Source organism: Orcinus orca, chromosome 19 (genome assembly GCF_937001465.1).
Source record: "Orcinus orca chromosome 19, mOrcOrc1.1, whole genome shotgun sequence".
Taxonomy (NCBI): domain Eukaryota; kingdom Metazoa; phylum Chordata; class Mammalia; order Artiodactyla; family Delphinidae; genus Orcinus; species Orcinus orca.
Genome location: NC_064577.1, coordinates 41,421,126 through 41,433,931, shown reverse-complemented (window position 1 = coordinate 41,433,931; position 12,806 = coordinate 41,421,126). Strand labels below are relative to the sequence as shown.

Here is a 12,806-nt window from a genome sequence, read left to right as displayed (position 1 = left end):
TTCATTCCTTTTCCTAATAACTCACACTCTTACACTTCCATTTATGGAGCACGAGCTGCGTGCCAACTACAACGCTAAACCCATTCCTACATGAGATCATTTAATCCTCCACAGCCTCGTTCAGGGAGGGTTGTCGTTGCCTGTTTTGCAAAAGGGGATCTTGCACAGATCCTTCCCGGCTAGTCAGGGTAGGAGCCGTGACTCCAACTCAGGATGACTGATTCCAGCCCAGGCTTTTAGTCCCCTTGCCTTCAAAGACTAAGTCTTTTCTTTAACCCTAGTCCCACCCTTGACTCCCCCTCAAAGCTTCATTCACGTGGCTAAATGAATGAGCTGTAGAAAGTGACACAGTTCCTAGTCAACTCTTCCCTAGCTTGGGGCGGTGAGCCCTCCCCACCTCGCTCAGGTGGATGTCCTCCCCTTCCTTCTCTTTTTCCAACCCCCCAAAGAGAGGAAAAGACACTCCCCACGGGAGGAGCCTCCTACCGCCCTGGCTCTAGATGTGCACTCACTCCCTGGATTCCCATATAACTCCGAGAAGCAGAGTTCACCATGCTTCCTGAATAAATGGGGAAACAGAGACTCTCCAAGGTCATGGAGCTGATTCAGAACAGAGCCAGGCAGGGCAGGAATAAAGACACAGTCAGCTCGATGTTTTGTGATGACCTAGAGGGGTGGGATAGGAAGTGTGGGAGGGAGGCTCAAGAGGGAGTGGATATGGGGATATATGTATACGTATAGCTGATTCACTTTTGTTGTACAGCAGAAACTAACACAACATTGTAAAGCAATTATACTCCAATAAAGATATTTTTAAAATGTAAAAGAAGAACAAAGCCAGGGTTAGAAACCAGTCAGCCTGTTCCCAAGCCTCTAAGAAAAGCTCTCATTATGGACGAGAGCCACCATGGACAAGAGGTAGCTCACACAGTGTCACTCACACAGCCGTGCCCTGAGCCTGCACTGTCCCAGGCACTGTGGTAGAGGCCCGACATGCAAATCCTCACAAAAAGCTCCCGGGGTAGGTACTGTCATTGTGCCCACCTTACAGATGTGGAAACTGAGGCTTGGTGATGCTAATCAACTTACTCTATGTCAACTAAGAGCAGGCAGGATTCAGACCCAGCTGTGAAGGCAAGGGCAGGTGGAATGGAGGGAGACAAGACTCTCAGTAAAACATGAGTTCTGACTGGGTTCATGGACCTCAACTGATGAGCTCTAGGGAGCCCGTGAATCTCATGAATTATATGCAAATGTGTGTATGCTTATTGGGCATGGGAAGAGATCTACAGTTTTCAATATATACTCAAAGGAATCCCTGAAGACCAAAGTGTTAAGAAATCCCTCACCTAGCACAGTGCCTGGCTTACAAAAGTCACTCAATAATACCTGTTGAATGAATAAGTAAATGGATCAGTGAGTAAATGAATGCATGTTCCTCCATGCCCCAGGAGACACCACAAATGACCTGGTACACACATCTATCTTCTGCGATGGCGAAAGCCATCTTGGGACCTGGGCCTGATCTGCCCCCAGGTCCTTTCTCCCAGTCCCGGATGACATAGCCAGGTGCTATGAGAGCTCCAAAGAGATGCTTCCTCCACTTTCTCCCCACCACCCCTCCTGACAATGACCAGGCAGAGGCGAGAGCTGTGCAACTCAGATAATGAAGCTTTATTGATTGCTGGGAGGGGCAAGGGTGAAACAAGGCTCAGGTGTGAAGTGCTTGCGGTGGGGGGGTGGGGGACAGGACAGGGGATTCACCCAGTGAAATCTGTGTCCACATGGGGAGCTTTCTAGGCCTGAACAGCGCAGAGCAGCTTTAGTTCTTGGTGCGAACGATCTGCTCGTGGGAGGACACCAACTTGCCATCCTGCACATCCAAGACTTTGGTGCGAATCTGACGACTGGAGGAGGTCACTGGGGAAGAGGGGAGAGAGGGTGTTATCAGCGGCGGATAGGCAATGGAGAAATCAGGAGTGCGAGGGCACTTAAACAAACTGTCTCCCTGCTGCCATCTCCCCTGATTACCACTTCACCCGCTGCTCTCGCCCCGGCACGGATATCATCAGCACATTTCTTTCAGACTAGAGCTCCCTAAGGTCAGGGGCAGAGTCTGTGTCTTCAGACTGGAGCTTCCTAATAACTCAGCCCAAAATGGTTCCATCCAGATCTTCCCAAATGGACTGGTCTTCGTGGGAAGACCCATGTGGGGCTCTGTCCCTGATGCTGACCGCCAGAACTATGGGATCTGCCACATATAGGGGGCCACCAACTCCTCGCCATAAGGAGGGTTTAGAAAATGGCTTCTTCTACCCACAGAGGTGCATAAGGGATACTGGGTGAGAAAACCCTAGCTCAACCCCTCCAGAAGCTCCCATCTAACATCCTAGACATGCTGGGAGACAGGGGGTGGTCTTGAGTCCAGGCTTGATGAGGAGGAAATTCTTACCATCTCTGGATGACTGAGAGCCAGAGGAGAACTGGGAGGTGGAGAAGCTGTGAAGACAGAAAAGGGGCAAAATGATCAGACACACAGGGGGCAGTGAGTGAACAGGGCGGGGCGGGACTGAGAGGGGGCCCCTACTCACTGGGCATCCTCGCCCTCCAGCAGGCGGCGGTAGGTGGCGATCTCCTGCTCCAGCCGCGTCTTCACGTCCAGCAGGATCTTGTACTCCTGGCTCTGCTGCTCCATCTCGCAGCGCAGCTGGGCCAGCTGCTCCTCCACGTTGCAGATGAGCCCCTGGATCTGGGACAGCTGCAGGCAGTAGCGGTTTTTGGTTTCCTCCAGGCTGTTCTCCAGGGATGATTTCTGTGAGGGAAGGAAAGAAGATCAGGAATCCATGAGGGTGGTCATTCTCTCCCTCCAGGACCCTGAGCACGCCGCCCCCCAGGCCTGGCAGCGCCCCTACCATGCTGAGATGGGACTGCAGCTCGATCTCCAGGTTCTGCATGGTGCGCCGGAGCTCTGAGATCTCGCTCTTGCTGCTCTGCACCATCTCGCTGCTGCTGGCCACCTCGCGGTTCAGTTCCTCTGTCTGCAGAAAAGAACATCGTTGGCACTGGAAGTTCCACGGAGGCAGGCGTCCTGGGTCCCTTCCACTCCGAATGCCACCCACCTTGCTGAAGAACCAGTCCTCGGCGTCCTTGCGGTTCTTCTCCGCCATCTTCTCGTACTGTTCGCGCATCTCGTTCAGGACGCGGCTCAGGTCCACGCCGGGGACGGCATCCATCTCCACGTTGATATCCCCGCCCACCTGGCCTCGCAGGTTAGCCATTTCCTGCACAACCAAAGAACGGTCCACAGTCAGGGGCCTCACTATGGCAACCGATTAGGGCTCCCTAGTCAGAGGTGTTCCAGGTCTGAACATTCCTCTCCACCATCTCCTCCCTCCCAGCTAACCCTCTAAGCTGGCTTTTCCATTTGGTTCTCACCTCCTCGTGGTTCTTCCGGAGGTAGGCCAGCTCCTCCTTCAGGCTCTCGATCTGCATCTCCAGGTCAGCTCTGGCCAGGGTCAGCTCATCCAGCACCCTGCGGAGGCCGTTGATGTCGGCCTCCACACTCAAGCGCAAGTTCAGCTCCGTCTCGTACCTGGAATGACCCAGGGAAAAAGGAATGAGACACCCTCCCTGGCCACACTGAAGGCTCTGTTCTCTTCCCCCTGCAGCTTCTGCCCATAGTCGGCATCCTGTGGGCGGTTTAGTGAGCCAGTCTTGAAGATGGCATGGATGGACACAGAGCCCATTATTCCTCAGATCTGAAATTCTGGGGAGGGGGACAGTGCCAAGAATAAGACAGTTGATCATGCTATAGAATTCACGGAGGGGCGATGCTTCTGGCTTCAGCCAGCCAGTAGCGCACAAGGCCTCCAGATAGGACTACCTCCTGCACTTCAGGGGCAGGCGGGGAAGTGGGGACTGCCCCTCCCTAAAGCAGTGGCCCCCTAATCTGGCTGTGGGTCAGGATCACCCAGGTAGCCTATTAAAAATAACTGAATGAAAAAAAAATAATAATAACTGAATCCAAACCCCAAAGGTGGGGCCCAAGAGTCTCGTATTTTTACAAACACCCCAAGGGGTTTTCAACACAGCCATTGTGGCACATTCCAGCTCTGTTCAGGGGACACTTCTCCAAAAATGCCCAACCCAGGGGAGACGGGATGCTCTGAAACACCACTGCAAACTCACTTGGTGCGGAAGTCATCAGCGGCCAGGCGGGCATTGTCAATCTGCAGCACGATATTAGCATTGTCCACAGTGGCCGCAAGGATCTGCAGGTGGAAAGGGCACAGGTCATTGGTCCAGTGGACAGCACTAGCCAGACCTGACTGCAGCCTGCATCAGGACTTTGCTTTCATGCTTCTGCCTGAGTCCCTGCTACTCCCCACAAGCCTTTGCCACGGCAGCCTAAAGGGTAACTCACAGTGGTCCAGATTTGACCCAGGACTTGGCTACTCGTGGTCAGCAGAATGGGTAGAAAGAACCCTGACCTTAGATAAAAAGCCCTTGAGTTCTGATCCTGTATCTACCACTGAGTTGCTGCAAAGCCTGAGATGAGTCTCAGGCCCTCGAGTGCCCGACCCACAGAGGAGGGGAGTGACTGGACTCTCCAGACCCCCTTCCGGATCTGAGTTCTGCTCTCACTGCACAAGTCAGCCCTGCCAGTTCTCTGTAGGCACGTACACTCCTTTTCAAGTCTTCAGAGCACAGGACCTCAAAGTGGGGCTTTCCCAAAAATTGAGATCCAGCTGGCACAGGGGATTCGACAAGAAGAAGCAAAAGGAAAGCAAACAAAGGTAGAACCCTGGACTGGCTAGAGTTCCCTCCCTCATCATCTGATTTCCCTAATCCACTCAAAGCATCAGAGCCAGACACCAAGGGAAGCAGGGTCCGCAGGTTCCTGAGGTGACACGGGAGCAAGGAACGGGGGCTGGAGTCAGATAACACAAGCCCCCCAGGCCCTCTCCTACACAGGGCACGTAAAGTGGGCCACCAGTGACTGTCTCTGTGGGTTTTCCATGCCCTCCTGGCTGTGGGGAGGGGCCACCCGTGCCAGGGCGCACGGGCAGCAGCCGCCACAGCCCAGACTAATGAGCTAATGAGTGACTTGGATGTTTAGCCTGGAGCAGTTAGAGCCTCGCTCCTCCCCTGTGCTGGAGAACGGGTTGCTGCCTCCTGTACTGGCAGGTGGGGCACTAGGGCTTTAGGCTTGGCTCGGCCATTAATTTGCTGTGTGACCTTGGGCAGACAGCCCAAAGCTTCAGCTTCTTCCTCTGTAAAATGTAAGGGTAGGAATCCCTGGTCTCTTGTGGTCTGAGAATCTGGAGCTCAGAGAGGCATGAACAAGATAGGGGAAGGGAGACCATCTTCTCACAGACCAGCTCTGTTGGAGGCATCTAGAGCCAAAAGAAGGGATCTGGAGCTGGAAGCTCTTCTGCCTAAGAATCCCAAGTAACCAGTGGCCTGAAGCAGCCATTGCTCCTAAATGAGCTGGCCGGAGCGGCACCTCCCGCTGCCTGGTCCACGCACCTTGTTCCTCAGGTCCTCGATGGTCCTGAAGTAGGCGCTGTAGTCCCTGATCTCAGTGGGCCGTTGCTTCTGGTACCAGTCGCGGATCTTCACCTCCAGGTCAGTGTTGGCCTCCTCCAGGGCGCGTACCTTGTCCAGGTAGGAGGCCAGGCGGTCGTTGAGGTTCTGCATTGTCACCTTCTCACTGGCCACCAGGAGCCCATCACCACCGCCAAAGCCGCCACACACGCCACCACCTGAGCCACCACCGAAGCCACCACCGTAGCCACCACCAGCCCCACCGCCGTATCCTCCACCGAAGCCGCTACCCATGGCCCCACCAAAGCTGCTGCTGCTGCTGTAGTTGCCACCATAGCCACCCCCCACCCCGCAGACACCCCCGGAGGAGTAGCGGGAGGAGGACAGGCCCCCGTAGTTGCTGGGGGCCCGGAAGGAGCCTCCGGCCCTGGCAGAAGACCCGCAGCTGGAGCCGCCGCTGATGACATAGGAGCCCTTCATAGAGCTGGAAGATGTGCCCTGGCGGCTGGTCATGGTGTCAAGGAGGGAAGTGAGCGAGCGAGTGAGTCGGCAGAGAGAAGAGAAAGGTGCTTGGGTGAGTTAGGAAGGGATGCAAGGCTTTATACTCCTGGGTGAGGGCGGGCCTGGCATTTTCCATTCCCCTTGGCTTTCATCACCCAGGGGACAGTGCCAACTCCCAGTCAGATCCCTCCTCTCCTCCGCCCCATCATGTCTGTCATATTTTACTGGAAACTCATTGTTCGGGGTGTTTCGGGTTTCTTGTCCCACCAGGTGTGAGTCACAGGAGGAGGTATGGGCCTACAGGCTACACTTTCCCTTTGGGCCCTGGGAGCACAGCCCTCTGCATGCCGGGCTCAGCCAGGTGGTGGGAGAGGGTCTCTGCACCGTAAACCTAGTGACTTGTTAGTCCCCGTTAACTAGGTGGGTCTCTGACATCCACCTAGAGGAAGCCCAGCACTCCATGTTCCAGGAGGAACACCAGCATGGCAAGGTCACACGGGGCACAGAGACACCCCCTCAGCGTTACCACCCATAAAAAGAAACAAGGTTTGGGGGCCCTCCCAACTCTGACCTGCTGGACTGTGCCACGGGGCCTGTCACATCCCCGAAACATGCCCAGCCAGTAGTCAGGTGGCTCAGGCTTCTCTCCCGATACCCCCAGTAAAGGGAAATCCAGGCGGCTCTCCCCAGCCCTAGGCACAGACCCTAAGATCCTCCACACATCTGTGGTTGGGCCCATGGCATTGGCTGCTCAGTCTGGCCAAAGGCAGGTGGTGTCACAGGAGACACTGGGAAAGTGCATGGAGTCAGACTGAGTCCTGACTCTGCTATTTACTCCTGTGTGACCCAGGCCCTGACCCTCCTTGGAGTCTCAGTTTGCTCATCTGTAAAGTGGGAGTACTGCAGAGTCAGCACTGAGAATTCAACGTGGCAATGGCTGTGAAAGGGTTTTGTATGCTGAGTGTGGCACAAAGTCTGGGTAGCACTATTGTAGCCCAGTCTGGGCCCCAGAGGGGGGTGAAGCAACACTACTGGAACAGGACTGGAGGGGGCCTTTTTGCTTCCAGCCCCAGGTGTTTTCTCAGGCCCCCAGGGCAGCCCCTCGTGGGAGGGTCTGGCTCGGGTACACTTGTTTGAGCCCCCTGTGGAGCCGACTCAAGGAATGTTTGGGGTTGGTTTGTTTGTTTTCGGTGACGGGAGGAGTGCAGGCACCTGAAAGTGAACTCAAGGGTCCCGGACTACTGAGGGCCCGAGGGTCAGGGGACACGTCCAGGGGTCCATCAAGTTCTGCCTCGGAGGTTTGTATATGGGGCCCTCAGCTATGCCAGGTCTCCCAGACAACCTCCAAAGGCACCCCCTTCAGCCTCACCCCGCCCTCCTGCCGCCCCTCAGCCCCACGGACCCCGGCAGGCATGTTGGGAGGAATGTGGTCGTGTCTGGGGCTGCCTGACTCGTCCCATCTCCCCAGACAGGTCCTAACAGCTCCTGCTGGAGGTTCCAACACTCCTCCTAGGATCAATGGCTCCCTGCAGGGAAGCGATGCCTCCCTCTCCCCCCACCCTAACCCAAAGCAGAGGTCAGGGAGCTGCCCTCCCCGCCCCCTGCCACTGGGGCTCAGAAGACAATGCTGAGACAGACACTCGAGGCTGTGGGCTCCACAAAACTGCCATGCTGAGGACGCTCAAGTACGTGAGTATGTGAGTAAGCAAGTGACCACGCCTGACAGGGACCCGTAATCTCCTTCCAGAGGAGATTCCCGCAGCCCTGGCCCAGCCCTACATCTTCCTCAGTGAGAGGCAGCAGGGATTTGGGCTGAAGGAGAAAGCCTTTGTTAGGAGATGTTGCAGTCAGCTGTGGGGTGGAGCACGGATGGGGTGCTCTCCAGAGAAGAATGCAGCGTCCAGAGGGAGCCGGGGGGACACCAGTGGGTGCAGAGCCCAACACCCACTTCCTCTGTGCCACCTACCACCCTCTCTCCACCACAGGGAACCACGGATAGAATCCCTGGAGCACGGGACACAGGAAAAGCTCTTCTTCCCTCTCACTTGATTCAGTGGAACCCAAAAGATCCTCCCTCCTTGCCCCTCTCCAAGGGGAATCCAAAAGACAAGCAGGGTAGGGAACCCATGACATATAAATTCACGCACACCATCTAGGAAGAGACCTTTGCCAGCCCCCTCTCTACCTCCATGGACCCTGGAATCCCAGCATGGGAATCAAGACTGATCTCCTCCCTCACCCAGGACTAGACCCTGGCTCAGATCCTAAGGCCAGTCCCCTTCCCCCTGCACACAGGGATCTAGATGCAAATAGCCCAGCCCGGTGTTCCTGACATTTTGAAGAGAGGCAGCTTTCGGGGGCAGCTGTGGCTAATGTGATGGGAGGTTGTCTGTTGGAGCTGGAGTACCCCCCCCCAACCTCTGGGGTCCCAGGCAGGCTTTGTGTGGCATGTCAGGAGCCTGGGGCAGTGCGTCTTGTTGTTGGTGAGTCTCCCGGCACCAGCCTGTGGTAGGGCGGACCAGTGCCAATCCAAACTGGTGAAGGGGCAGGGCGAGGCAGCCCCCACAGAGCTCACACTGTGTGCTGAGGACCACACAGGGGATGGGATCCTAAGGAAGGAGGGGACCTAGGGACAGCCCAGTCTGAGGAGGGAGGCACAGGCCCTACTCTCAGAGCCCGGTCTAATGGAAGAGACTGTCTCTTTGGAAGCCCCCAGCCTGAAAGGAAAGAGAGGCTACCCATCGGAATTACTGAAGATATGAACAAACAGAAGAAAAGTGCAATTCATGTGTATTCATTTCCTGAGGCTGCAGAAGTAAATTATCACAAACCTGGTGGTTAAAAACAACTGAAACTCTTCTCTCACCGTTCTGGAGGCGTGAAGTCTAAAATTAAGGTGCCACACTCCCTACGGATGTGCTGGGAGAGAATCCTTCCTTGCCTCTGCCAACTTCTGGCGGCTCCATGCATTCCTTGGTTTGTGGCAACAAAACCCCAATCTCTGCCTCTGTCTTCACGTGGGCAGCACGTGTGTCTCTGTGTCTCCATGTGTCCTTTTCTATCTAAGGACACTCATTGGATTTAGCGCCCACCCTAATCCAGTACGATCTTCTCTCAATTCTTACATCTGCAAAGACCCTATTTCCAAATCAGTTCACATTCTGAGGTTCCGGGTGCACATGAATTTGAGCGGGACACTCTTCAACCCACTACACCATGTAACAGACCCGGAATTATCCGTGTTGCAGAGGCAGTGGTGAAAATTTGTTGGAGGGATGGTTGTGATAAGATGTTGGCAGGGCCAGTCCGGAAGGCTTCTGGGAGCAGCTCTAACTCAACATGTAAAGGTGCCAGGGAGGGAGCAGCAGAGAAGCACGGAATTCTCAGGTCTCTGATCCACACTCCCCGTCACCCAGTTTCTCTGACTCCTTCACAAATAGACAACGACTCGGGGAGAGAGCTCTTTTTTTCTAACTTTTTATTTTGAAATAATTTTAAACCTTCAGAAAAAGTTGCAAAATTTGTACAGAGTCTGTGTGTACCCTTCACCCAGCTTCCCCTAATATGAACAGATCACATAAACATTATACAACGATCAAAACCAACACATTAACATTGACCCAATACTGTTAATTAACGACAGACCTGAATTTCACCAGTTTTTCCACCAATGATCCTTTTTTGTTGCAGGATCCAATCCAGGATTCCACTCACTTGTTGTCATGTCTCCTGCAGTCTGTGACAGTCCCTCGTCGTCGTTCCTTGTCTTTTAAGACCTTGATGCTTTTGAAGCGTACTGGTCGGTTATTTTGAAAATATCCCTCGGTTTGGGTTTTTCTGATATTTTCTCAACATCAGATTGAGGTGATGCATTTTGGCAAGAAAATCACAGAAGTGTCGTTGTGGTCTTCTCAGTGCATCATCTCAAGCGTCCGTGTGTTGACGTGTCCTAGGGCTGGTGACATTAACCTTGTTCATTGGCTAAGGTGGGGTTTACTAGGTTTCTCCACTGTGATATTATTTTTCTTGCTGAAACTAATAAATACTTTGAGGAAGATACTTTGAGACTATGCAACTTATCCTGTTTCTCTTTAAACTTGCACCCACTGGTTTTTGCATCCATCAGTGGAGGGAAGGAGCTCTTGATGCCCACTGGCTCTAGAGCCTCATTTATCCATACTTGAGGGACTGTGGCTTTTAGGAGAGATTGGGGGAGTGGTCCAGGCCCAAGAAAGAACTCTTTCTTCCTCTCTTGTCCAGCCCCAAAGCCAGTCTGGGCCCCCTCACACCATCTCTGTGCCCTAAGGTATTCCCAGGCCTCTTCCCTTAAGAGATACCAAGTGTTTCTCTAACCACTGATGTCTAGAGTCTTTTCTTAGCCCCCCACCAGCCATGGGGGAAAGGAAGGGACAGTCAAGGTCCTCCCCATGTCACAGGTAGGAAGTCTGAGGTCCAGAAAGGTCCACAGTCAAGTAACCAGTGGAGCCCTCCTTGCGATTCTCAGACCACCTTCCCCTCCAGGGTCTGCCCAGGGCTGGGCTTCTCATCTCCTCCTGACAGAGTTCTGTGTTCCCTGCCCTTCCTTCCTCATCTCTCCACACTCTCCCCTGCCCAGGCCCCTTCAATTTTTCCATCCCTCTCCCCAGGTCCCAGCCACCTCTGTACAGCAAGGGTTAAGTCTCCTAGAGCTGAGGGCTGTCACTTCTAAGAATGACAATCTGGGACCTGAACTGACCTGGACCTGAGTGTCTGTCACCAGAAATGCAGGGCTAGCACGGGGGCCAGGAGCAGGCTGGCAGGTAGAATTGCAGGCCCAGGAGGCAATCAGGAGCCTGGAACACCCAGGTGCCCTGTCCCATAGAAAGCTCTACCACCCGCTGGTTTCCCAGGTCAGACTTCCCATCTGGGCCAAGCATCCTGTGAGAACCTGCGCTGACCCAACGGATAGGCTGATTCAAGTGTTTCCGGATAGACTGATTCAAGTGTTTCCATGTCCAGGGGCCCGTCTGAGCCTGCCAGCTGCTAGAGCTGACTGAACAGAGACTGACCATCCCACGTTTTAGATGCAGACGTTTCAGAGGTTGAGGAAATTCTCAAGTGTCCACAGCAAGGAAGCTTCTCAGCCAGGATTCAATCCCAGCTCGCCTGGGCTGTAAGCCTCACTTTTCAACGACAGGTCCCCTCCTGCCAGAGGGTCCCCAAAAGTCTGAGCCAGAAAGGGCTTCAGGGGTCATTGAGACAAGTCTCTTAACTTTACAGATGGGGAAACCGAGGTCCAGAGAGGGGAAAGGTCATGTTCAAAGTCACACAACAGAACCTGCTTTGAAAGTGCCAAGTGTTTAACGATTGTTAGCCAGCAATCTGAGCTAGGCAGGGTGAGAATGTGTAGGGTGAAAAGAGCTGTGCCTGAACCCCAGAATCACGTTCGCGTTGTTAAGAACATTAACGGTTAGGTAACCAAAGGCCAGCAACAGATGGATTCACTAACCCTCTATTAGCTCCCTGTTCAAGAAAAATAAGACTTAAGTTCTCCAGCCAATAACCCGTGATGCCCAGTGCAAACTGAGCTCCACCGCAGCAGCCCAGGTCTCTCACTAACCCCTACATCCCCACTCATCTCCCAGCCTCTGCCTGAATTTCCTCTTCTGTCTTCTCTTTCTGCCCAACTCTCACACTCTTTGAGGCCAAGCCTCAGTTCAACAGACAGATTTAAGATATGATTTCTGTAGACTGTGTGGCATAAAGTAGATGCTCAGTGAAAGACAGACAGAAGAGAAAGAGAGAGGGGCAAGGAAGGGAGGAAGGGAGGAAAGGGAAGATGGTAAGGAAATGTGGAAGGATGGATGGATGGATGGATGGACGGATGGATTGGCAGGTGAGTGGGCAGATGGATGGATGGATGGAAGGATAATGGATGGATAAATAGAAAAATGGAAGGTGGATGGGTGGTGGGTGGGTTGATGGGTGGGCTGGGGGGTGAAGGATGGATGGAACACAGAGAAAGAGAAGTCATCCCACCCATCCCAAGGCGGGCAAGCATCCTAGAGGAGTTCTTAACTTAGCTGAACCTTGACGATGAATAGATGCTAAGCAAGCTAAGGAAGTGAGGAAGGACATCCCATTTGCTCGGGGAAGCACCTGAGCAAAGACACATAGGCGTGAGACATGGGTCTGCTGGAGAATGCAAGCACTTAAGCATTGCTGGAGCACACTGCTGAAGGCTGGATCTGCCTGATGGAACTGAGAGCAGAGGCTGGGGGACAAAGGCCGTGCTAAGGAGCTCAGACTTTATCCTGACAACTCTGGGGGCACTGAAGGGTCCTAAGAAGGGCAATGACACTGTCAGGTGTGTTTACAAGGGCTACTCTGGCGTCCGTGTGGAACACACTTTGGGAGAGGGGGGAGCAAAGGGAAAAGGGGGAAGGAAGATGCCGCTTGCCCTTATCCAGATGAGGGACGGGTTTGGCGGACTTCTCTCCCAGGAAGTCCCACCCCCTCACCTCAGATCACCTGGATTTCCCCTTTTTCAGCGCTCCCAGTACTTCTATGATCTGTGCACCCCCCATTATAGTTTACTACAGTGCCTTCGGGGGCCAGCCACAGAGTGTCTCTCTCATGTAGTAGGTGTTCAGTGTGTTAATTTACTGTAATTACTCTGGTCTGACACGGGAGATACAGCCCTTATGCTTGGGGACATCCAGTCTAAAGCGAGAGGGCAAATGAGCCTAGAGCCTTCTCTGCTCCGTAGGCTGAGGGGA

General features: G+C 53.8%; 1 protein-coding gene and 1 long non-coding RNA gene across 7 annotated transcripts in view; one reads left to right on the top strand and one right to left on the bottom strand.

Annotated features, from left to right (window-relative positions):
- The window catches only part of LOC101273992 (keratin, type I cytoskeletal 14), a 111,609-nt gene that overhangs the window by 63,314 nt on the left and 35,489 nt on the right, over positions 1-12,806 (bottom strand). The window contains exons 1-8 of one of the 6 annotated variants that reach the window (XM_004282872.4): positions 5,530-6,123; positions 4,189-4,271; positions 3,436-3,592; positions 3,120-3,281; positions 2,913-3,038; positions 2,592-2,812; positions 2,453-2,499; positions 1,654-1,920 (exon numbers count right to left, since the gene is read on the bottom strand). In XM_004282872.4, the coding sequence (XP_004282920.3) occupies positions 1,823-1,920; positions 2,453-2,499; positions 2,592-2,812; positions 2,913-3,038; positions 3,120-3,281; positions 3,436-3,592; positions 4,189-4,271; positions 5,530-6,060 (1,425 nt within the window). In that variant the 5' untranslated portion in view covers positions 6,061-6,123 and the 3' untranslated portion in view covers positions 1,654-1,822. Of the gene's footprint in view, positions 1-1,653; positions 1,921-2,452; positions 2,500-2,591; positions 2,813-2,912; positions 3,039-3,119; positions 3,282-3,435; positions 3,593-4,188; positions 4,272-5,529; positions 6,962-12,806 lie in introns of those variants that run through there. The other 5 variants (XM_049702474.1, XM_049702476.1, XM_049702479.1 and 2 more) reach the window with 5 other exon arrangements.
- On the top strand, positions 6,884-10,108 carry LOC117197719 (uncharacterized). The gene is made up of 2 exons (XR_004478531.2): positions 6,884-7,733; positions 9,739-10,108. It is a non-coding gene; the product is annotated as an uncharacterized LOC117197719 (long non-coding RNA).